Raw genomic sequence first — 25,255 nt, forward strand, 5'->3', positions numbered from 1 at the left:
CAGGCTGACAATTTTTATCAGGACAGTTTGGAAGGACTGTACGTTGGCATCAAATGTGCAGGCAAGATACAGGAGTTCACTGTATCAGCCTTAACGGTTCTGCAATCCAGTTCAATTCGTTGACATCAAGTGAACAAGTCATGAGCGTTAAAAGCTCAAAGTAATTCTCGGTAAATGCCTGAACCCATAAAACCGTGGAATCCATATTCACGTAACTGAGAGTCCAGGACTGTTTACAAATATTCATTGCAGGCTTCAGTCAAATAAGTCAAGTGAGACAACACTGCGCCAGAGGACACTTACCCAGAACCGAACACTGGGCGCTCTTAAGTTATTCATCAGACGTCAACAAACATTTACAACACCTTGTGACGGTTTTAAGACGTCTTTCCCGAGACATCACATCATCAGGGTGGACTATTTGTGTCTTAGAACTCCAGATAACATATATAACATCTCTGAAACGGTAACACTAGAAAATGGATCTGGAATTTGAAAGCTAAGTCATGTAAGATGAAAATTTCTCAAAAAAAGAGAGAAAAGATTATTCTCTTTCGTAAACCTGTGATCCTATCGGTCGGACGAAGCTTTATGGGAAACAGGTAGCTTAGAGCAGAGGAGCTACTCACCAACAGGGCAGTGCTGCCCATGTCCGAGAAGGTGTCAAGGCCATCAGTAACTCCATCGCTGTCCTCTGCTGCGGACTCGTGAAGGGCTGCTTCTTCATCGCCCTGCAACACGCAACGCCGCATTTAGCTGCCATAAGGCCGTCACCCGCAACAGCTGAGGAAACCACAACGCAACTTCTGTCCCCTGCACGGTCGTTCATGCTACGTCCTTATACAACTTACAAAAAGCAACAATATCGACTCCCCAGATATGAAAGAATTCCTTATAAACGTTTGAAAACCCACACTAGAATGTTGCTTGTGAATACCGCGTGATTCAGGTGCCCCTAATGCTGGGTTTCATGCACCTACAGTGCCTTCAAGTACCATGCACAAGGCTTTCATATTATGCTACTCGTTACATGAAAACTATTGGTCTTACAAAAAAAATGAACAGGACCTTTTTGTAACAAATTTAATGCAGTTAAATTTTACGGTTCTCGAGTTATTCAAGAAAAACGCGTCTGAAGATCACTTTTGTACGTTTTTTGTCTATTTTTCTTGAATAATTCGAAAACTACAGCCTCTAGAGAAAACGCGTCCTGATACAAATTTTAACTACATTAAATTTCTTATTAAGAGGTCCTGTTCATTTTTTCCGTAGGACTAATAGTTTGCCAGTAACGAGCAAGAGGATATGAAAATCTTGCACATGGTATTGATGGCGTTGCGGGTTGCGTAATACCCAGCAGTAGGGGCAGTTCAATCACCCTGTACATAGTGTTAACAACAGTTTTAAGAATTAAATGGTACATAACGCACTCAAGGAAGAACATAAAGGGGGTTGTAGGAGATAGTGTCTCTGACCGAAATTTTCGTAAAAAGACGCCGTATATCTCCAGAATACCTTCTTAGAATATCTAAGAGTCAACCGTCTTTTGGATAATGTAGCTGTTTTGGTTTCATGTTTGCATGAAAAAAATTGTATGAAAATACCACCTTGCATAAGAAACAGCTATTCCTTTTGCCCATAGATGATTCACAATTTCCTGTGCAATAATCAATGGTTCACTATTTACTGTCTGGAAAACTGAAAATTAACATATTTTAGCATACTTGTAAAATCAGGAGTAAAACTAGCGGTATAAACTGAGATTAGCGTTTGTGATTATCTCTTAAACGTGTAGCTAATGTCTGTGACAAATGCCTTAGTACATTTTTGCTTTCTCATTTGCTATTTCAACGCTGTTTATTTTGTGGTTAATTGTTCTGTAAACACTATCCTTGATAAACTCCCCATGTACTGAAATGAGAGGGAGATGAGTGGGAGACAGAGGGGCCCAGTGAACTGGACCAGTCCATCCAGTACAACGCTCGGGAAACGTCTCATGGAGACATGTGATAACATCCACATGTTGTGTGGTAGGACACCATCCGGTTGTAAAACGACGTCGGTGGGCATCTGTGGAATTACGTAGTTCCCCAATATGCCGAGATAAGTGTGCCAAAAATGTTCAAACGTGTGTGAGTTCTTAAGGGACCAAACTGCAGAGTTCATCGTTCCCTAGACTTACACACTATTTAAACTAACTTAAGCTAACCTATGCTAAGAACAACGTACACACTCATCCCCGAACGAGGACTCGAACCTCCGGCGGGAGGGATAAGTGTGCCCTCTCATTATGGACTCCGTTTAAGACAACTGACCACAACTACTTTCACCTTTCGTACTCAGTCATGTCTCCTGGAGTCTCACTTGCCCATATTCGACAATTATGTCGGTTAACTTTGCCACAGACTTGGAAGGTAGATTCATCACTGAACGGCACTGCAGTTTCGTCTATCCCTTGCAACATTTCAACACAAAAACCACATCGGCTGCAGTGATCCTCAAGCTTAATGTGATGCCAGTTTGGTGTCTGTAAGAACGCAACCGGAGACGTTTGAGCATAATGTGACGCACCATCGAACGAGGGACGGCTATTTCCTTACTATCTTCTCAAATGGATCTACGTGGGTTTCTGTCTAATTCTTTGCACGCACATTCTGCGGTCTCTTCATTCACATGCATTTTAGGATGTCTTCCAGCATTTTAAATCAAAGTTTCCGTTTCTCGGAGAGTTCTGTCCCACTGACAAAATGGATTTATGTGTGGGAGGATCTACGTTCCATTCGCTTCTTACAAACCCGCGCTCCCTTTTCCGGTACTTGGTTCTGGCACTTTACACTGTTATTTGGGTGCCGTTTAACAAGTTGAATTCGTAGTAATTTACAGCGATTCAGGACGTCTACTTCTGTTTCCCCAAAGTGTTACTCTTTTCGGTACAAAATGGCTCTGAGCACTATGGGATTTAACTTCCGAGGTCATCAGTCCCCTAGAACTTAGAACTACTTAAACCTAACTAAACTAAGGACATCACAAACATCAATGCCCGAGGTAGGATTCGAACCTGCGACCGTAGCGGTCGCGCGGTTCCAGTTTGTAGTGCCTAGAACCTCTCGGCCAGTTTCGTTATAGTACGCGGACAGTACACCACCCATACATGTACAGTTCACAACCCATATATATCTTATAGTGGAAGTGGAAGATTAATGAAAATAAACCCTCGCTAGTGGGTGTACATCATCACTAAAATGATCAGTGAGAGCTTACCATAAACTAATGAACCATCACTGTACTCTGCTAGGGAAAGTGTACAGTAGCACATTATCCACAAGTGAAGGTGTGCCATCGCTTTTCCCGGGTTATTAACGATGCGTCCAACACTGCTACCAGGCACCAGCATGACTACAATTGTCGTCAGCTCGTTGTTGTTATGTTATACAGCAGAGCAGTAAAGGTTGACAGCAGTGCTGTTACAGTTCACATCATTGCAGCTATGGTTGAATCTTAGAGTCGAACGGGGAAATCTCAGTTATAATTCTGTCTTAATGGACAGAGAAAATTGAGTCACCTATCAGCAAGGGTAAATCACTGAAATCTCCATGGATAGGGGACGGCAACGACAACAAGATTTTGAAGAGATGTGAAATGCTGGAAGTAATGGAGTAACCAAATTCTTACAACCTGTAATATTAGATACTATGTTTATGATGAAGAACTGTATGATTTTCTGCATGATTTTCTTGTAATGACTGGCCACGGTGCACGCGACTGAATGATGAATTGCTTGAAGTCCAAGTTTTGTAATATAAGATACAGCGATATCCAAATTTATCTTAGTTTAGTGAGCCTTGTTTACAAAAGCAAAAACGTCAGAAAAAAAGAATAGCAGTGAAGCCAATGCTGTTCAAGGAGCTAAATTCCAGATGTCAAGTTGATCTCATCGACTTCCAATTGCAAGCAGATGGAGACTACAAATTCGTAATGGCTTATCAGTACCACCTCACTAAATTCTTAGTTCTCTGGCCACTGAAGTCCAAAACAGCTGAAGAGGTACGCGATAACATTATTGACATTTTTATGCTGTTACGCGCTCCCTCAGTATTGCACTCTGACAGTGGTAGAGACTTTGTTAGCAAAATAATGAGCGGCTTAACTGAACTATTGCCCAATTTTAATCTTATCCACAGTAAACCTAGACACAGTCAGATCCAAGGCAGCGTAGAGAGAGCAAATCAAGACATAGAAAATATGCTAACTACGTGGACGCAGGAGCACAACACCGCAGAGTCGAGCCGTGCATTAAGATTTGTGCCGCTAACGAAGAATAGCGCTGTATATTTTGGAATTAAAAGATCTCCGTACGAAGCGACGTTTGTTTGCCCTCCAGAACATGGTTTGTCTTCAATAAGTTTACGTCCTGAAACATTGGTGACAGTTCATTCTGAGGTCGATCTTGAAAATATAATTGAGTGTCAGCAGTGAGACAGGGACTGAAACGTTGCAGGACAGTGATCACAGTACATCTCCATTGATTGCAAGAGCGTAACATACCAACAGGAACAGAGGTTGAGAAGAGAGAGAAAGAAACTATTCCTCACAATAATGACTACTGTCTGATTAATTTAGACGACTCAACTCGTGCTATTTGTTGTTGTTGTTGTGGTCTTCAGTCTTGAGACTGGTTTGATGCAGCTCTCCATGCTACTCTATCCTGTGCAAACTTCTTCATTTCCCAGTACCTACTGCAACCTACATGCTTCTGAATCTGCTTAGTGTATTCATCTCTTGGTCTCCCTATACGATTTTTACCCTCCACGCTGCCCTCCAATTCTAAATTGGTGATCCCTTGATGCCTCAAAACATGTCCTACCAACCGATCCCTTCTTCTGGTCAAGTTGTGCCACAAACTTCTCTTCTCCCCAATCCTATTCAATACTTCCTCATTAGTTATGTGATCTTCCCATCTAATCTTCAGCATTCTTCTGTAGCACCACATTTCGAAAGCTTCTATTCTCTTCTTGTCCAAACTATTTATGGCCCATGTTTCACTTCCATACATGGCTACACTCCATACAAATACTTTCAGAAATGACTTCCTGACACTTAAATCTATACTCGATGTTAACAAATTTCTCTTCATCAGAAACGGTTTCCTTGCCATTGTCAATCTAAATTTTATATCCTCTCTACTTCGACCGTCATCAGTTATTTTGCTCCCCAAATAGCAAAACTCCTTTATTACTTTAAGTGTCTCATTTCCTAATGTAATTCCCTCAGCATCCCCCGACTTAATTCGACTACATTCCATTATCCTCGTTTTGCTTTTGTTTATGTTCATCTTATACCCTCCTTTCAAGACACTTTCCATTCCGTTCAACTGCTCTTCCAAGTCCTTTGCTGTCTCTGACAGAATTACAATGTCATCGGCGAACCTCAACGTTTTTATTTCTTCTCCGTGGACTTTAATACCTACTCCGAATATTTCTTTTGTTTCCTTTACTGCTTGCTCAATCTAAAGATTTAATAACATTGGGGAGAGGCTACAACCCTGTCTCACTCCCTTCCCAACTACTGCTTCCCTTCCATGCCCCTCGACTCGTATAACTGCCATCTGGTTTCTGTACAAATTGTAAATAGCTTTTCGCTCCCTGTATTTTACCCCTACCACCTTCAGAATTTGAAAGAGAGTATTCCAGTCAACATTGTCAAAAGCTTTCTCTATGTCTACAAATGCTAGAAATGTGGGTTTGCCTTTCCTTAATCTATTTTCTAAGATAAGTCGTAAGGTCAGTATTGCCTCACGTGTTCCAATATTTCTACGGAATCCAAACTGATCTTCCCCGAGGTCGGCTTCTACTAGTTTTTCCATTCGTCTGTAAAGAATTCGTGTTAGTATTTTGCAGCTGTGGCTTACTAAACTCATTGTTCGGTAATTTTCACATCTGTCAACACCTGCTTTCTTTGGGATTGGAATTATTATATTCTTCTTGAAGTCTGAGGGTATTTCGCCTGTTTCATACATCTTGCTCACCAGATGGTAGAGTTTTGTCAGGACTGGCTCTCCCAAGACCGTCAGTAGTTCCAATGGAATGTTGTCTACTCCGGGGGCCTTGTTTCGACTCAGGTCTTTCAGTGCTCTGTCAAATTCTTCACGCAGTATCGTATCTCCTATTTCATCTTCATCTACATCCTCTGCCATTTCCATAATATTGTCCTCAAGTACATCGCCCTTGTATAGACCCTCTATATACTCCTTCCACCTTTCTGCTTTCCCTTATTTGCTTAGAACTGAGTTTCCATCTGAGCTCTTGATGTTCATACAAGTGGTTCTCTTATCTCCAAAGGTCTCTTTAATTTTCCTGTAGGCAGTATCTATCTTACCCCTAGTGAGATAAGCCTCTACATCCTTATATTTGTCCTCTAGCCATCCCTGCTTAGCCATTTTGCACTTCCTGACGATCTCATTTTTGAGACATTTGTATTCCTTTTTGCCTGTTTCAGTAACTGCACTTTTATATTTTCTCCTTTCATCAATTAAATTCAATATTCCTTCTGTTACCCAAGGATTTCGACTAGCCCTCGTCTTTTTACCTACTTGATCCTCTGCTGCCTTCACTACTTCATCCCTCAAAACTACCCATTCATCTTCTACTGTATTTCTTTCCCTCATTCCTGTCAATTGTTCACTTATGCTCTCTCTGAAACTCTGTACAACCTCTGGTTTAGTCAGTTTATCCAGGTCCCATCTCCTTAAATTCCCACCTTTTTGTAGTTTCTTCAGTTTTAATCTATAGTTCATAACCAATAGATTGTGGTAAGAGTCCACATCTGCCCCTGGAAAAGTCCTACAGTTTAAAACCTGGTTCTTAAATCCCTGTCTTACCATTATATAATCTATCTGATATCTTTTAGCATCTCCAGGGTTCTTCCATGTATACAATCTTCTTGCATGATTCTGAAACCAAGTGTTACCTATGATTAAGTTGTGCTCTGTGCAAAATTCTACCAGGCGGCTTCCTCTTTCATTTCTTTCCCCCAATCCATATTCACCTACTACGTTTCCTTCTCTCCCTTTTCCCACACTCGAATTCCAGTCACCCATGACTATTAAATTTTCGTCTCCCTTCACTATCTGAATAATTGCTTTTATTTCATCATACATTTCTTCAATTTCTTCGTCATCTGCAGAGCTAGTTGGCATATAAACTTGTACTACTGTAGTAGATGTGGGCTTCGTATCTATCTTGGCCACAATAATGCGTTCACTATGCTGTTTGTAGTAGCTTACCCGCATTCATATTTTCCTATTCATTATTAAATCTACTCCTGCATTACCCCTATTTGATTTTGTGTTTATAACCCTGTAGTCACGTGACCAGAAGTCTTGTTCCTCCTGCCACCGAACTTCACTAATTCCCACTGTATCTAACTTTAACCTATCTATTTCCCTTTTTAAATTTTCTAACCTACCTGCCCGATTAAGGGATCTGACATTCCACGCTCCGATCCGTAGAACGCCAATTTTCTTTCTCCTGATAACGACATTCTCTTGAGTAGTCCCCGCCCGGAGATCCGAATGGGGGACTATTTTACCTCCGGAATATTTTACCTAAGAGGACGCCATCATTATTTAATCATACAGTAAAGCTGCATGCCCTCGGGAAAAATTGCGGCCGAAGTTTCGCCTTGCTTTCAGTTGTTCGCATTACCAGCACAGCAAGGCCGTTTTGGTTAATGTTACAAGGCCAGATCAGTCAATCATCCAGACTGTTGCCCTTGCAGCTACTGAAAAGGCTGCTGCCCCTCTTCAGGAACCACACATTTGTCTGGCCTCACAACAGATACCCCTCCGCTGTGGTTGTACCTACGGTAGGGCTATCTGTATCGCTGAGGCACGCAAGCCTCCCCACCAACGGCAAGGTCCATGTGTAACACCATAGCTCTAATGCTGTACAGATTTATTTTGCTTTTGTTTCATTTGATATTACATCGTTAAGCTTCTGTAAATGTATACTCCTTTCTCCGTACAAACTTTGATGTCATGGTTTGGTTCTATGCAATGTAGTGCATCTGCCATCTAAATTCTTTGTCCCATTTGGAGGGAACAAAACTTACTGTACATAATTGTAATTTCTGTGTGAATAATTTTTTTGAAGAAATGTCAATGTGTGCAAATGTTCTGTTTTATGTAATGCACTTGGTTGCTGTTATGTATAGTGCTGATCCTCACTTAGCGTTCTTAGTTAGTTTGTATGTAAAAGGTGTAGTGGTTCTCCTCGGGAACGGAACTGTGTAGCGGGCGCAAATTGTGGTTGGCTTAGGTAGAAAAGGTGGAACAAGAGTCGGTCGGGGACGAGCCACCAGTCGGCGACGAACTACCAAACTGTGCACTGCCATGTAAATGTTGCATATTGTGCTGGTTCCGAGAGAGGATATTTTCTGCTACTTTCCAATGCCTCGGATGGATGGATAAATAGCTGGAAGGACTCTGGAATTGGTATTCACCATCGCCACCACGAAAGGCCAGAGTCCAGCAATTCTGTCTGCAAATCCGCCTACTGACTTGCAGTTGTCACCACAGTGCACAATCACTGTAAAGGAGTACTATAGTAATGTACAGTGAAGGATCAGCTAAATGGATGTGTTAGTGTGGTCAAATATAAGGTAATTTACTACTGAATTTATGTGCCTACCTTGATTTTTCTCCTTATCATAACACCTCTCAGGTTTCCTCTCCGTTTGAACTAAAGTGATTACCGAGTGTCCCTACTGAAATAACATCAAAGACCAGTGTTTTTAGCTAAATAATGCCTGTTGAACATAGTAAAAAGAAAGTTAAAGTTAATGTGGCTCGCTGAAAATAATTTTCCTAGTAAAACTGCTTATTAATGTATTGTTGCCAACTTCAAATTAAGAGTTCTTAAGAGTGATGCTTATAAAGTTTTGCTTAGTAAATGATCACATTACTGCCTGTTGTAAATCGCAGAACGTGAGTCAGTATCTTACATATATGTTAATTTTGTCTCTCAATGTAGTAAAAGTGGAAAACTGCAGTGTGTAACGTTATATACTCATGTTTCCTAAGTGTTTGTCTCTCTTGTGTATTGGAAGTGCATATTAATAATATAACAGGATCCACAGTCTGCCGATTGTGTTAATGCTTGGTAACAAGTAATGGGAAGACCACTAATTATGAAAAACATTATTTCTTTATTCAAATGATAGTGAGAAGCAACCTGTTAGTGAATTCCAATTAACTTTCATTTTAAATAGTAAAGTATTTAACTGAGAGAGACTTAACCTATATCCAATTAATGATTCTGCAGTGAATATTAATAATAACGTTATAAAGACCACTCAGTTTGTGTAAGCCCTGAAAGTAATAGCGTGTTTCGGTACCTGTTATAATTTTGCAAATAGTTTATGCTGCTTTAACTGTTAGTTTCAATCTTACCGTACACATATGTATGTTTCAAGAGTTTACTGCACTCGCGTGTGACAAAGTATAGGTTGTGTTTATCCATTAAAGTTATTAATAACTATTTTCTTGAACGAGAATGTTAATCATTCTTTTGCCTAGTTAGGCTGGCGACCGTTTTCTTTATCTGTTGAACAGTGCAGATAGGCAAAATTTTGTTTGTTACTGTTCGAATATTTACTTTCATTTTCCGATAAGCCACTTCCATTTGGTACAACACGGTCAACATAACAAAATTCCTCCCAGAGGGTAACACTGCTCTGTTGCGTTGTACCATAATTGCTTTAATAAAATAGTTTCATCACACAACCGGCTTCCAGCTTTAAGGTTATGGTACAGCGGTAGCAGACGGTAGTGTTATACATGGTTCATGCTATTAAAAACACAGAACTGAAGCGTGCAAGTGCTTAGAAGAACAACAACAAAGAATGCGGCAGTGTTCAGATCTCTGCTTTCCAACAGTGGAAAACGGCGGTACTGTGAGAGCTCCAATTACCGACTTCGATGGAGGAAGAGGAGGCGCTAGGTCGATCTTGGATGTCGTCCTCGAGACAACAGCGGATGACTTCTACCGAATCGGGACGAGTTATGTTATTCCGAGCCAATTATACGCACGCTAAAAAACTGTTTGTTCTTAATTATGGAACGATACGATATGCCACTGCAGCTACAACTATAACATTTTCTTTCAGGTCCCAGTTCAGTACTTGCCCTCTAAGAATAACCTCAGAGGAGGACGTTCCAGCAGAGAAAACTGTTGCTCTGAGGACAGTTGCGACGTCTCAGTCGATGGGAAGCGGCCAGAAGTTCTTGAAATGCAACTGTCAGCAAAAATGTCAGATTCTGAGTCGCTTTTGCAAAAACAAAAATGTCTTGTGCAACTCAAAGTGCCATGGTGCACGTCCTTGCTCCAGTGAATGAATTTTACATAATATGACAGTTTTCAAACTACAGTTGATAAATGCAACTTTCGAAATACGGCTGTTTTGTTATTACAGCCATGTTTAATATTCCTTACCTCTTGGCAGTCAAGATATACACTCACTAGTGATAGTGGACTATCCCTAATCAATGTGTATTGTTTGACTGAACTGGAATCAGTAATCCGTTTTCACTGATTGGGACAGTGAAGGTGCACTATCGCCAGTGATGGTACACTTACCCTGAAACTTCCACTTCCACTGTAACATATATACCCTGTAAACCAGTGCTCGTCAAACATTTTTGCTCTAGAGGCAACACAGGCATTGTTGGGTGGCACCTCGGGTCGCATACGAACTGGTATCACTATAAAATTGTAACCTGCATAAAATAATATGTCATGAGCCACTAGCAGATTAGGTATAGTAAAGGCACGATAAGCTGACCGTTGGCAATCAAGTACTGATCGTCCGAAGTTGGCGCTGCTCGAAACACTTCGTGTCGACTGTTCTATGTTTCGGATTGCTACCACCTGCAGCGACCCTAAAGTTATGATACTGTAATTGCTTGACGAAGTGGTGCCCCTAGATATTTTATGATAGTTCTGTTTCCAATGGTTTGCCGCCAATAGTGCGCTCGAACAATAGTGGATGTAATTCTTCAGGCTTTCCCGGCGATCTAATGACATCTTGGGTTGTCGGGTGTTCTGCCGGATATCAGCGTCGTTATTGGACGATATTTCGGGAACGTAGCTCGTAACATTCGTCAAGTGCGACCTGAGACTGCTCCTCGATTCTTTTTCTTTTTTTTAGCACTCTTCATTCCTTCCCGTAAGGGGAAGGCGGGCCTTACTAGAGCTTGCTTTGCTCTTTATCAGCCGAGGGGGTTATTTTATTTGTTTGCGTTTGTGCTAAGGGGAAGGGGGTATACTTATATCTCCCAATTGGGAATTTATTTGCAGGTTGTTGAGGGGACAGCTCCGGTATACACCTTACGGCCTGAGGAAAACCTGCAAAAACCCAGCCAGAGCTGCTGGGTTTGCCACCTTTGGTTGTTGTTTCTTCTCATTCCTTGCGCACCTCTTCCAGTCAGTAGCGGTAGCAGCGGCGGTAGTTGGAGTAGCATCCTTGTCTTCACCTTCGCTTCTTCTCTTCTTCCTGGAGACGAGCTTCTTCTCTTTCTCTCTTCTTTCGCGCCCGGACTTTCGAGTCAGTTGCGCTGATCGCTGTTTCGCCCATCGTGATTTGGTCACATTTCGTCCATGACTTCGAGATCAACTACATATCTGCTGTCTGTAACGACTTTTTTCGGCATCACTTCTTTGTCGAGCAGTGTGGCGCGGTTTGTGTGCACGGCTTGATCACTTACAGCAAACGGTTGTGATTCCGTTTGTACCGCCGCCGCTGCCGTTGGCGGCCTGCGCTCGAATGCCTCCCGTAGCATGAGGCAGGCAGCTGCCATCTCCGCATGCAGCTCCATCTCGAAGCTCGTTTCCGCTTCTTTCGGCGCGGCTTCCATGGTTGCGTGCGGCTCTTCTTCACTGCTGTCCTCTCGTGCGCCCCCTTCTGCCACTGCGACGTCTCTCTGTCTTCTCGGCGGTCTGGCGCTGACTGTCGTCGCCTGTTTGCGGTCGGCCGGCCCGCCCCTTTGCCACTCTCACTGGCAGTGGGGGCGGCTGTCCGCTCAGGGGACAGCTTGTTGCTATCTCGTTGTTCCTTTGCGCTGGGGACGAGTGTGAGGATTTCTTGCGTCGCCTTCTCCGCCGTCTCTTAGCATGTTCCCCACGTGCAGCTCGCTGCGCTTTGTCGTTGTTGGCACTGTCTGCAAAGGCAACGCAACCGCACCAGCTGGCCACGCGCGGCCCGCCACAGCAGACGCACGTCGGTGCTTCTTCTCGTGGTCTAGTGCATGTGTGGCTGTCATGATTGCCAGCGCACTTGGCACAGGTTGACTGGTTGCGGCACTACTTTGCCACGTGCCCCTCTTGTTGGCACTTACAGCACTGAGGACTGGTGTCCAGTTCCGCAGGCAGAGGCTCCATCGTTACGTCGAATTCCAGGATGCTGTTGATCCCGAGAACTTGGTCCGCTGATGTCCCTGGTGTGTTCACGACTAGGATGAATAGCGGAGGTCTTCTCCTGTTAGTTCGGTTGTGTAGCTTCAACGCTACGTCGCCGAACCATTCGTCACGTAGTGCTCTTCGTACCGTATCTTGGGAACACAGCCAGGGGAGCTTCCAGGATAGGTGTGGACACCTTGGAGTCATACATGCACCTCGATTGCACTTCCAGTGAAGTGTCATTATCCAGGCACTTCACCTTCAGCGGGTCTGTCGTAACGTTCTTTAGTTTGTGGTATATGTCCCACCAATCATCCCGGCATCGGATGTAGATCAGCGGGGGCGAGTCGTAGACGGTTATCTGGGGTGTCACGCGTTCTCCCAGCGGTTCTCTCCCGCTCACTGCAATCTTCTGGAACGTCGCCGTTCCGCTTTCGGTCAGCTGTGGTTCTGGATTTTCCCTCTGCGGGCCGTGCCCGTCGGAGCTGTTCCAGGACGTTCCATCTTCGGTCTGATGAACCTGGCACTCTATCTGGGGATCGTTTTCCATACCCGCACCTTCAATTCTCCTATTCATGGAGTGCTGCAGCTGTCTCTGTTGCTCATTTAACAATTCCAGAGCAGGATCCTAGGCTCTGTTTACCTGGTACCCCATGTCACGGTTCACGAGATTGTTAATTACTTTTATCTCTATCGATTCCCTTATAACACTTCCCAGAATCTGGGTATCTGTACTAGAATCTTGTTCTAGACAGTGTTCAGCACTGGCTGATTTCGTCACCTGTCTTAATTCTGTGTGCCTTTGATGTTCCTTACACCTGATATACACTGTTCTGGCCAATGTAGGACATGCCATATTGACAAGGTATATCCTAAATGCCCGGTTTGCGTAACCCCACGTCGTCTTTAACACTTCCCACGAGTCCCCCGATCTTGCTGGATGGACAGAAAACACACTTGATGTTGTGTTTATGGAGGATCCTACTGATTCGAGCAGAATAAGAACCAGCATAGGGCAGATACGCCACCTTCTTTGCTTCATCTTACTCTGCTTCTGGAACTTGTGGTGAAGTGACTGGTTGGAGTGCCATCTCAACTTGTTTGGTAGTATATCCATTTTCTCCCCCCCCTCCATGAACCATGGCCCTTGCCGTTGGTGGGGAGGCTTGCATACCTCAGCGATACAGATACCGTTACTGTAGATGCAACCACAACGGAGGGGTATTTGTTGAGAGGCCAGACAAATGTGTGGTTCCTGAACAGGGACAGAAGGCTTTTTAGTAGTTGCAGGGGCAACTGTCTGGATGATTGAGTGATATGGCCTTGTAACACTAACCAAAACGGCCTTGCTGTGCTGGTATCGTGAATGGCTGAAAGCAAGGGGGAACTACAGCCGTAATTTTTCCTGAGGGCATGCTGATTTACTGTAGGGTTAAATGATGATGGCGTCCTCTTGGGTAAAATATTCCGTAGATAAAATAGTCCCCCATTCGGCTCTCCGGGTGGGGACTACTCAGGAGGACGTTGTTATCAGGAGAAAGAAAACTGGCGTTCTACGGATCGGAGCGTGGAATGTCAGATCCCTTAATCGGGCAGGTAGGTTAGAAAACTTAAAAAGGAAAATGGTTAGGTTAAAGTTAGATATAGTGAAAATTAGTGAAATTCGGTGGCAGGAGGAACAAGACTTTTGGTAAGGTGAATACAGCGTCATAAATACAAAATCAAATAGGGGTAATACAGGAGTAGGTTTAACAGTGAATAAAAAAAATAGGAGTGCAGGTAAGCTACTACAAACAGAATAGTGAACGCATTATTGTGGCCAAGAAAGGCACAAAGTCCACGCCTACAACTGTAGTACAAGTTTATATACCAACTAGCTCCGCAGATGACAAAGATATTGATTAAATGTATGATTAGATAAAAGAAATTACTCAGATAATGAAGGGAGACGAAAATTTAATAGACATGGGTGACTGGAGTTCGACAGTACGGAAAGGAAGAGATGGAAACGTAGTAGATGTATATGGAATTGGGGTAAGGAATTTAAGAGGAAGCCGCCTGGCAGAAATTTGAACAGAGCATAACCTAATCATATCTAACATTTGGTTCAAGAAACATGAAAGAAGGTTGTATATATAGAAGAGGCCTGGAGATACGGGAAGGTTAAGATTATATAATGGTAAGACAGAGATTCAGAAAGCAGGTTTTAAATTGTACGACATTTCCAGGGTTGCAGATGTGGACTCTGACCACAATCTATTGGTTATGAACTGTAGGTTAAAACTGAAGAAACTGCGAAAAGGTGAGAATTTAAGGAGATTGGACCTAGATAAACTGACAGCACCAGAGGTTGTACAGAGTTTCAGGGAGAGAATTAGGGAACGATTGGCAAGAATGGGGGAAAGAAATACAGTAGACGGAGAATGGGTAGCTTTCAGAGATGAAATATTGAAGGCAGTAGAGGATTAAGATGGTAAAAAGACGAGGGATAGTAGAAATCCTTGGGTAACAGAAGAGATATTGAATTTAATTGATGAAAGGAAGAAAGATAAAAATTCAGTAAACGAAGCACCAAAAAGAAATACAAACATATCAAAAATGAGATCGAAAGGAAGTGCAAAATGGCTAAGCAGGAATGGCTAGAGGAAAACTGTAAGGATGTAGAGGCACATATCACTAGGGGTAAGTTGGATACTGCCTATAGGAAAATTAAAGAGACCTTTGGAGAAAGGAGAACGACTTGTATGAATATCATGGCCTCAGATGGAAACCCAGTTCTAAGCAAAGAAGAGAAAGCAGAAAGGTGGAAGGAGTACATAGAGGGTCTATACAAGGGCGATGTACTTGAGGACAATATTATGGAAATGGAAGAGGATGTAGATGAAGATGAAATGGGAGATATGATACTGCGTGAAGAGTTTGACAGAGCACTCAAAGATCTAAGTTGAAACAAGGCCCCGGGAGTAGACAACATTCCATTAGAACTACTGACGGCCTTGGCAGAGCCAGTCCTGACAAAACTCTACCATCTGCTGAGCAAGATGTATGAGACAGGCGAAATACCCTCAGACTTCAAGAAGAATATAATAATTACAATCCCAAAGAAAGCAGGCGTTGACTGATGTGAAAATTACCGAACTATCAGTTTAATAAGCATCAGCAAAATACTAACACGAATTCTTTACAGACGAATGGAAAAACTAGTAGTAGCCGAACTTGGGAAAGATCAGTTTCGATTCCGTAGAAATACTGGAACACGTGAGGCAATACTGACCTTACGACTTATCTTCGAAGTCAGATTAAGGAAAGTCAAACCTACGATTCTAGCATTTGTAGACTTAGAGAAAGCTTTTGACTGTGTTGACTGGAATACTCTCTTTCAAATTCTGAAGGTCGTAGGGGTAAAATACAGGGAGCGAAAGGCTATTTACAATTTGTACAGAAACCAGATGGCAATTATAAGAGTCGAGGGACATGAAAGGGCAGCAGTGGTTGGGAAGGGAGTGAAGACTGTCCCTGATGTTATTTAATCTCTATATTGAACAAGTAGTAAAGGAAACAAAAGAAAAATTCGGAATAGGTATTAAAATCCATGGAGAAGAAATCAAAACTTTTGAAGTTCGCCGATGACATTGTAATTCTGTCAGAGACAGCAAAAGACCTGGAAGAGCAGCGGAACAGAATGGACAGTGTCTTGACAGGAGGATATAAGATGAACATCAATAAAAGTAAAACAAGGATAACGGAGTGTAGTCGAATTAAATCAGGTGATGCTGAGGGAATTAGGTTAGGAAATGAGACACTTAAAGTAGTAAAGGAGTTTTGCTATTTGGGGAGCAAAATAACTGATGATGGTCGAAGTAGAGAGGATATAAAATGTAGACTGGCAATGGCAAGGAAAGCGTTTCTGAAGAAGAGAAATTTGCTAACATCGAGTATAGATTTAAGTGTCAGGAAGTCGTTTCTGAAAGTATTTGTATGGAGTTTAGCCATGTATGGAAGTGAAACATGGACGATAAATAGTTTGTACAAGAAGAGAATAGAAGCTTTCGAAATGTGGTGCTACAGAAGAATGCTTAAAATTAGATGGGTAGAACACATAACTAATGATAAAGTACTGAATAGAACTGGGGAGAAGAGAAATTTGTGGCATAACCTGACTAGAAGAAGGAATCGGTTGGTAGGTCATGTTCAGAGACATCAAGGGATCTCCAGTTTAGTATTAGAGTGCAATATGGAGAGTAAAAATCGTAGAGAGCGACCATGAGATGAATACACTAAGCGGATTCAGAAGGATGTAGGTTGCAGTAGGTACTGGGATATGAAGAACCTTGCACAGGATAGAGTAGCATGGAGAGCTGCAGCAAACCATTCTCTGGACTGAAGACACAACAACAACAACCATGTTTGCAGAACACTGTTTTAAGATGATCTATTTCCGTTGGTAGACTCTCTTGGTGTGTCAGGGTACGTGCTCTATTGGACCAATGTCTTAAGAAACTTATTCTTCTGCGTAGGGTGGTTACAGCTGCTGGCCTGCAGATATAAATCATTGTGTGTTAGTTTTCGATACACATTATGGCCAATTGATCCATCTTCTTTCCTTTTAACTAGTAAATCCAGAAACGGCAGCTGGGCATTCTTCCCCATTCCTATGGTGAACTTGATATTTGGGTGGCAAGAGTTAAGATGTTAAAAGGAACTCATCGAGCCTGTCCTTCTCATGAGGCCAGATAACGAAGGTGTCGTCCACATACCTGAAGAAGCATGTGATTTTATATCTGACTGTCTGTAATGCCCTTTCTTCAAAACTCTCCATAAACAATTTGACAGCTGCAGGAGACAGTGGACTGCCCATAGTTACACCTTCAGTTTTCTCGTAATATTGGTTCCCATACAGGAAATAAAAATGCTTCAAATGGCTCGGAGCACTATGGGACTTAACTTCTGTGGTCATCAGTCCCCTAGAACTTAGAACTATTTAAACCTAACTAACCTAAGGACATCACACATATCCACGCCCGAGGCAGCACTCGAACCTGCGACCCCAGTGGTCGTGCTGTTCCAGACTGTAGCGCCACAACCGCTGGGCCACCCCGGCCGGCTACAGGAAACACGTGGAGGTCAGTGTATGCCTGAACGAGTCCAACAAAGCACAGTCAATTTTTTTCGCAACCAATTCTAGTGAGTCTTTCAATAGGACCCTAGTGAACAGCGACACCACATCAAAACTAACCATGATGTCCGAATCTGTGATGCGTAGTTGTTGAGGCGTTGCAGGAAGTCTGAGTTTCAGATGTGGTGAACGCATTTCTCCACATACGGAGACAGAAGATCTTTCACGTGCTTGGCTGTTGCATGCTTAGGTTTCTGGATTAGATGGATCAATTGGCCACACTGTATATCGAAAACAACCACAGTGATTTATGTCTGCAGGCCAGCAGCTGCCACCACCCTGCGCAGAAGAACTGGGTTTTTAAGGCATTAGTCCATAGAAGACGTACCCTGTCAGACCAAGAGAGTCTACCAATGGAAATACAGTATCTTAAAACAGTGTTCTGAAAAAATTGATATAGTAGCAAACAAATTGAGATGGCACTGGAACTCATCACTACACCACAGGTTCCAGAAGCGGACCAAGATGAAGCAAAGAAGGTGGCGTATCTGCCCTATGCTGATTCTGTTTCTGCCAGAATCAGTAGGATCCTCCGTAAACACAACATCAAGTGTGTTTTCTGTCCATCCAGCAAGACCGGGGGACTGGTGGGAAATGTTAAAGACTACCTGGGGTTACGGAAAGCAGACAGTTACTATATATCTTGTCAATGTGGCATGTCCTAGATTGACCAGACGACAATAACATTGGATATCAGGTGCAAGGAGCATCAAAGGCACATCCGATTAAGACAGGTGACGAAATCAGCCAGTACTGAACACTGTCTAGATCTACATCATGCCATGAATTATGATAAAACCAAGATTCTAGCACAGACACCCAGATAAGAGTATCGATAGAGATAAAAGTAATTGACAATCTCATGAACCGTGACGTGGAGTACCAGCATCCTGCTCTGGAATTGATACAGCACTCCATGAATAGAAGAACTGAAGGCGCGGATATCGAAAACGATCCCCAGACAAAGTGCCAGGCTCACCAGACCGAAGATGGAACATCCAGAAGTGGGTCCGACGGGCACGGACCGCAGAGGGAACACCCAGAACCGCAGCGGACGGAAAACGGAACGGCAGCGCTCCAGCAGGTCGCAGCGAGCTGACGCGGACTGCAGAGGGAACACCTGCGACCGCCGGCAGAGGGTGAAGGCCACAGTCATAAATACTGGACCAGGCCCTTTCGAATAGTAGTCTCAGGTCGCACCTGATGAAGGTTGCGAGCTACGTTACCGAAATATCGTGCAAGAACGACGCTGATATCCAAGAGAACACCCGACAACCCAAGATGTCAGTACTGGATGTGTTCACCTATTTACACGCAATACATACCATTTGTTTAGGTTCACGGTCGACTGCCAGCCGTAGCACCGATCGTCGATCCTCTGCACATCTTCTTGTGTTTCTTTACAGCAGCGCTCGTCAAACATTTTTGCCCAAGAGCCAATACTGACTTTATGGGATGGCACCTCGAGCCTCATACAAACTATTATTATTTTTGGTATATTAAGAGCCCCAAATAGACTAGGTATAGTAAGGGCGCTGTTAGGTTGGTGACTGCCTCTCAATCACTGATCGTTATGCGTCGGCGCCATTTGGAACACTTCATGACCACTGGTCTCTCTCTCTCTCTCTCTGTTTGTCGCCACCGTCAGCAATCTAAGAGGTGTGACACGGCAATTCCCTGAAGGAACTATTGCTGTTTTGCCTGTGTGAGTGGAGGATTAATTGGTATTTAAATGCATTATCCAATACGAGACACGATCACGAATATTTGTTAAATGTTTCGAATGCGATTTTGCTCCTACACACTGCGTTGTATTACAACAGCCGTAATTTAATTTCATAGTCCTTGATACAAATATGTACTCCATCTGAGAAAGACCGTTTCTATAACGTACATTAAGTAATGCACGTTACTTCGCTGTCAAAGTTTGTATTATAGCAACTGACTGGTTCGAGTCGCACTCGTTCGTAGGTTGTGAACATTGGAAGACAAAGAATAAAAGTCCCTCCTCCTACACCCCCTAAATCCGCAGCGGACGCGCCACTTACCGCTCTGCCCTTGAGTTAAAGGCCAACTTTACTTAGCTCGAGACCGCATTCACCGACAATTAAAATTAAGCCCGTCTTAAAGTATTACTGTCTCTGAAAGTATTTTTATTTGTTACTCAGCAAGAAAACTACACTCCAAAGAAGTTTTCGATGTTAGTTGACGTTTATGGATTCAGTTATTAGTCGCTACATGCATATTATTATTGAAATAAGGCTGAGAAGCGCGGGCCGTACGAATATCCGAGCGGCAGTTTGACGACCACTGCTCGAAAGTCTTCTAGCATTGCAACCTTCCTGAAGACAACAGCATTGTCCGCTAATAGCCGATTGGAGCGTCCGACGTTATCCACTAGATTATTAAGATAAAATGTAAATAGCAGTGGTGGAGTTAAACTTCCTTGGGGGTCCTTTCGAAACTACGTTTACATTTGTGCAATTTGTTCCGTTAACAACGATGTGTTTAGTTGTATCTGCGAATTTGGAAACAGAGTTCGGCATTTCCGCTTGACAGTAGTGACGTCGAGGTCAGTGAGCTCTCAGAGTTTTCCCGCAGGCCCTCCCGTGGCCAGGCGAGCGCCGCACAGCCGTGCAGACAGGCGCTGTCGGAATTAATGAGGACAATAAAGGCCGCGGGCCGTAAACCTGGGTCCCCGCCTCGCCTCGCCTCGCGCTCCCGGCCTCGCCCGGCGCATCGACTGCGCGCCCGACCACGCTCTTCCGATTGATATTTCATACCGACTCGGTCAGAATCCAACACTGATATCGCTCCCACCCTCCACTCGAATGGAACACGCACGGTATAGACGACTGGTTTTGAATGACACCATAGTGATTGTAAAAGCGCAAAGTCTCAATTACGTGTACAGAACAGTTTTTATACTGAGATAAGCGTACTAGCTATTTTCATGACTGCATGAGAAGCTGTCACATTAAAAAAACAATGCAGTTAATTACCTAACCACTGCAGTTAATTACCTAACCGTGTGTTAATTAATAAAGAGGCGTTTCGGTTACTTAGCTCTGAGAGTATCTGAAGAAAAAGCTAAGACTCGAAAAGAATGTGTAAAAAATAAATATAAATTTTTATGAGCGGTTATGGAGTTCTTCCATTAATGTAGCTGCTAGCTAGATCACGATATGTTGCTTTTGAAATCTGAATGAAAATGTAAATGTACAGTCTCTTCTGTCATTGTTGATCACTCAAAAAGGGTAAAAAAAAGGCTAACTAGTCCTTGCGTTACACACGTTGATTTGCTACGTCGTTCAGTCTCTGCTTACAAGGATGTAACATACAGTGGTGTATTCTGCATCACACAGACTATCACAAATGGTTCAAATGGCTTTGAGCACTATGAGACTTAACAGTGCAGGTCATCAGTCCCCTAGAACTTAGAACTACTTAAACCTAACTAACCTAAGGACATCACACACATCCATGCCCGAGGCAGGAATCGACCCTGCGACCGTAGAGGTCGCATGGTTCCAGACTGAAGCGCCTTGAACCGCTCGGCCACTCCGGCCGGCATACAAGCACACTTATTTAATCATACAATCACACTTATTTAATAAACAGTATAACTATTGTGACGCAAGACGTATTAGAAGTGTCAGTACCTATACATACGAACATTTTAACTTGCATTTAATCTTCTCGGCCATCGAGATACTGACACAGCTAAAGAATAACGTACTTTCAGCAAGACATTCAATGGCTCATGGAAAGAAGAGTGTGACGTTCATCAATATTTTCACAGCAAAAGACGCCAAATGTGAAAGCTAGGAGCACTGTCACTATGATGCAACAGCAAAAATATTCGTAGAATTCTCGGGTGTCCGCCAGGGACAGGTCGTAAATTCCTGACGACAATTCGACAAACAAACTTTTTTGCCATCTTCATGTGGGGAACACATTAAATCTGACACCAGAATTGATATAAAAGAAGAAAATATTGCCCAGCGTAAGATTTGCAAAAGTAGGTGATCTGCAGTACGTTTGGCTGCAACACTGTGTAAGATGGCAAGAACTATGTCCCTTACAAGAAGTCATTAAAGATCACCTAACTCACGCAGAGCGAACTGTAGGGCTGAACAAAAAATGACTGACATGGCACAATGCATCTTGTTGGGGGTATAGTATGGACGTAATGGAATAATTAATGTCGGTTGATGGTTTTAAAGTAATTCACACAACATGAAAACTTTGTGGAAACGAGTCGATTTACTGGAATCTAGTTTACACCAGGGAAGCATTTAGAGCCGTCCGTGGCCGGCTGGGGAATGGCGAAGGGAGGTGACAATAGGCAGCTTAGGGTGGCTCAAGCTCTGAGAAAGCGGTAATGCGGCATGGCCTCTAGCCGCCTTAAGATGAGTGACAGTGAGTGGGTGGTTGACCCCGACTCCATGCTGGTGTACCGGGAAGCAGATGGAAAACTTGTACGCCTTTTGCTAAATGTCCGTCGTCCCGTTTTCTGTGAAACATGCGAGAAAGCCGCACAAAGCTACAGTGGAGCAGTCAACAGAGGTGAAAATATGCATGTTCGTGACTATAGCAACTTCATGCTGAATTCACAGTCTGCAGAGCCTGAAGTAAATCAGGTGAAGAGCGACAGCATGAAATACGCTGGCCTCTGATGGGAACGTATGACTAAGGAATTTGAAGTACTCTCCTGGGAGTCAAAATTCTGGAAAACTTGGCGTTTGTGCAGAGGCTAGCCTTCATGGGTGGCCTGGGAGGAGGAAAATAGAAGTTGAGAGGCAGGGAAATTTTGTGGGAATTGGTTCACTTACCAGAGCAGGCATTGGTCGGCACTGGGAAGCGACGCATAATTAACGCGACTTGCACTGCAATTGGCATACGTTATTTTGCTGGAGGGGAAACTGAAGCGAAGAGCGGACTGGCAGAAGTCTCAGTAGAGGTCTTTCCTTCCTAGCTTGCCTAGAGTGCGGACGTGGGATTCTTTACTCAGCTTAACTGGGAAAGAGTGAGCATCTCTGCAGTTTAGGACCTAGCAAATGGAACGATTGAGCTTGGAGATAGGAAGTTTTGGTTCAGCTATATACTGAGGAAGATAGCTGAGAGTGAATAGACGAGCGCAGCCTTGCAGCACCACTGTATTCAGTGATATCGCGCCGTCTCCGGCCACTGATTAATTTGTTGGATCATGTCGGCAAAGTTTCCACGAGGGTTTCATGGGCCGTGTATTGTAGAATTCTTCTCACACTTCGCATTACGCCCGGGTCAGTTGATAGGAATTACTTTTGAGTTATCGCGCTTTACTCCACGCAAACGCAATTTATTACCACTGCCTGATAGGAGAGTCTTGTAATGTGATGATTGAAGGTCGAGAGTTAAAATAAATTTGTGCTAATCGACTGCATCTGTTTTCAATCAAGTAGTTGAAATCCCAAGTCACTTTCTTAATTAATTTTAGGTTAAACATTTGCATCTGGTGTTCAATAGCTGAATAGAACATCAATATGCAACCATTTTTAATTAAAAGTGATCAATTGTCAATAAATTAATGTCAACACTGCCACCGCAGTTCAATCAGGAGTCACAGGGCCGTATTACTTTTTTGCGTTATCCGATATTGGGGCAGTTTTTGCACTCTCTGTTGATCTGTTAGTCAATTAGTTGGGGTGAACACACGCCAAAACTAGCTAAGTGACGGGTGGGGTGTTACAACTTCTACTCACAGTAGAGATGGTGTGCTGCCTCCACACGCAACACAGACATTAAGAAGTTTGGGAACGACGACGTTTTTTCGGACCTTCTGCAAAACTTGTGGGGATGTTTCCCGGTATCAACCCAGGGTCCTAGAGAGGGGCGCAGCTGGCTGATTATAAACAAAACTATATAAGATGTAACGAGTTAGGTTGGCACTTCACAATGACAGGTCATTTTCGTCATTGTAGTGAAACGCAGTCAACAGTTCACAGATTCCTCTTCCATCAACAGTAAGCATTCTCTTTCGTCGAGTAAAGGTCCGAATAAGTGATGCTGTTCCATTTCCTATCAAAAGCACTGGCACGCCTTCCCAGTACAATTTAAGTCACTATTTGTTTGAAAGATAAAATTTAAAAACATAGTAATATACAGCCCATAACTGTGAACTGTTTTGTTAATATCAGACTCAGAGCATACATACCGTTTTCATACCATAAATTCTGGTTGAATCACTAAAACAGGAAAATACATGATGAAACATAAAGCAGTTGGCACGAAAGGTAGGCATGTCGTCCTTGGAGTCGTGCCGCACACAACCACTACGCGGAAAGAAGCGGTGGTTCAATCCGAATTTGTTGCTTGTATGTGGCATTTAAGTGATTCATATAGCTCTAAGCACTATAGGACTTAACATCTGAGGTAATCAGTCCCCTAGACTTAGAACTACTTAAACCTATCCAACCTAAGGACATCACACACATCCATGTCCGAGCAGGATTCTAACCTGCGATCATAGCAGCAGTGCGGTTCCGGACTGAAGCGCCTAGAACCGCTCGACCACAACGGCCAGTGTACGTGGCATTAAGCTACTTATTTGACAGTAGGACAGAAATTACTGATACGAATTTACAGAGGCTGATGAAGTATTTTCATTTATTGTGTGAACTACGAGAAAAGACCCTTGAAAGATTTGCGGTGGGTCTAGCTGCGATTTATTTGGAAACTGATACGAATCGATTATTGACCCAGCCGCACTAAAAATTATTTTTAAGATATTAGCAGTCTAGACATATCAGATTTGATTATCGAATTTCACTTTGATCACATGAAACCATGACTGGTTAACAAATTAACATGGGTAAGTAGCTTGTGGCCAAGCAGTTCGTGAAGTTTTATGATGGGGGTGGACGTACCACGAACATGTGGACGATCTGAGAGATTCAAATAAGTGTTAGTGAACAACAATGTCTTTATAATATGTAATGCTAACATCAGTTATGGCTTAGACATCCTGAAACTTGTAATGACTTAATACGTGGATTTAACTTTCGTTACTAGATAAACGATCTGAGCCGTCCGCGGTTCTTGTTCTTACTGTTTATTGCTTCACCTCTTGTCTTTGCCGTACTGCCGTCCCGTTGCTTATTAGATTTACTGGCGTCACTAAGTTAGTGGCTTGCCTGCCCGTGAGTGGCAGCAGCAGCTCTTATCGATAAGAACACTGTCGTACTATCTTTGGAGCGACCGCTAGTATTTCCAGGCCGTCGTGTGTCGGGAGCTAAGTGGGCGACGGAGCAGCAGTGCAGTCTGGACAGCCATGACTTGCCCGACCGTTGATGACACACATGACTTCAGTGGGGACGACCTTGGTTGGTCGTTCGGTCGGTCCTCTCATCGGACGACGTGTATCTGGTCGCCAACCGTGTGTGTCGATTTGTGATTCGTCCTTGTTGTTCCCCGGTCACCGGTTTCAGTTATGTTCGAATTGTTTGTGGAAGTGTTTTAGTGGAACCGTGTGTTTGCTTGTGTGGTTTTGACTAAGCAGCTATTTTAATGCTATGGAGGAGGTCAGTTGGGACAGAGCAGCGAGGAAGCCTTCGCGGTGCGAAGTCAGGCCAGGACCGCTGGCGAC

General features: G+C 43.3%; 1 protein-coding gene across 1 annotated transcript in view; it reads right to left on the bottom strand.

The window, feature by feature from the left end:
• Nucleotides 1-25,255, bottom strand: part of LOC126365763 (calpain-12-like) — a 126,083-nt gene that overhangs the window by 83,228 nt on the left and 17,600 nt on the right. Inside the window, exon 2 of the mRNA XM_050008312.1 lies at nucleotides 630-731. Within this exon, the coding sequence (XP_049864269.1) occupies nucleotides 630-731 (102 nt within the window). The remainder of the gene's footprint in view (nucleotides 1-629; nucleotides 732-25,255) is intronic.

Source organism: Schistocerca gregaria, chromosome 1, assembly GCF_023897955.1.
Source record: "Schistocerca gregaria isolate iqSchGreg1 chromosome 1, iqSchGreg1.2, whole genome shotgun sequence".
NCBI classification, from domain to species: domain Eukaryota; kingdom Metazoa; phylum Arthropoda; class Insecta; order Orthoptera; family Acrididae; genus Schistocerca; species Schistocerca gregaria.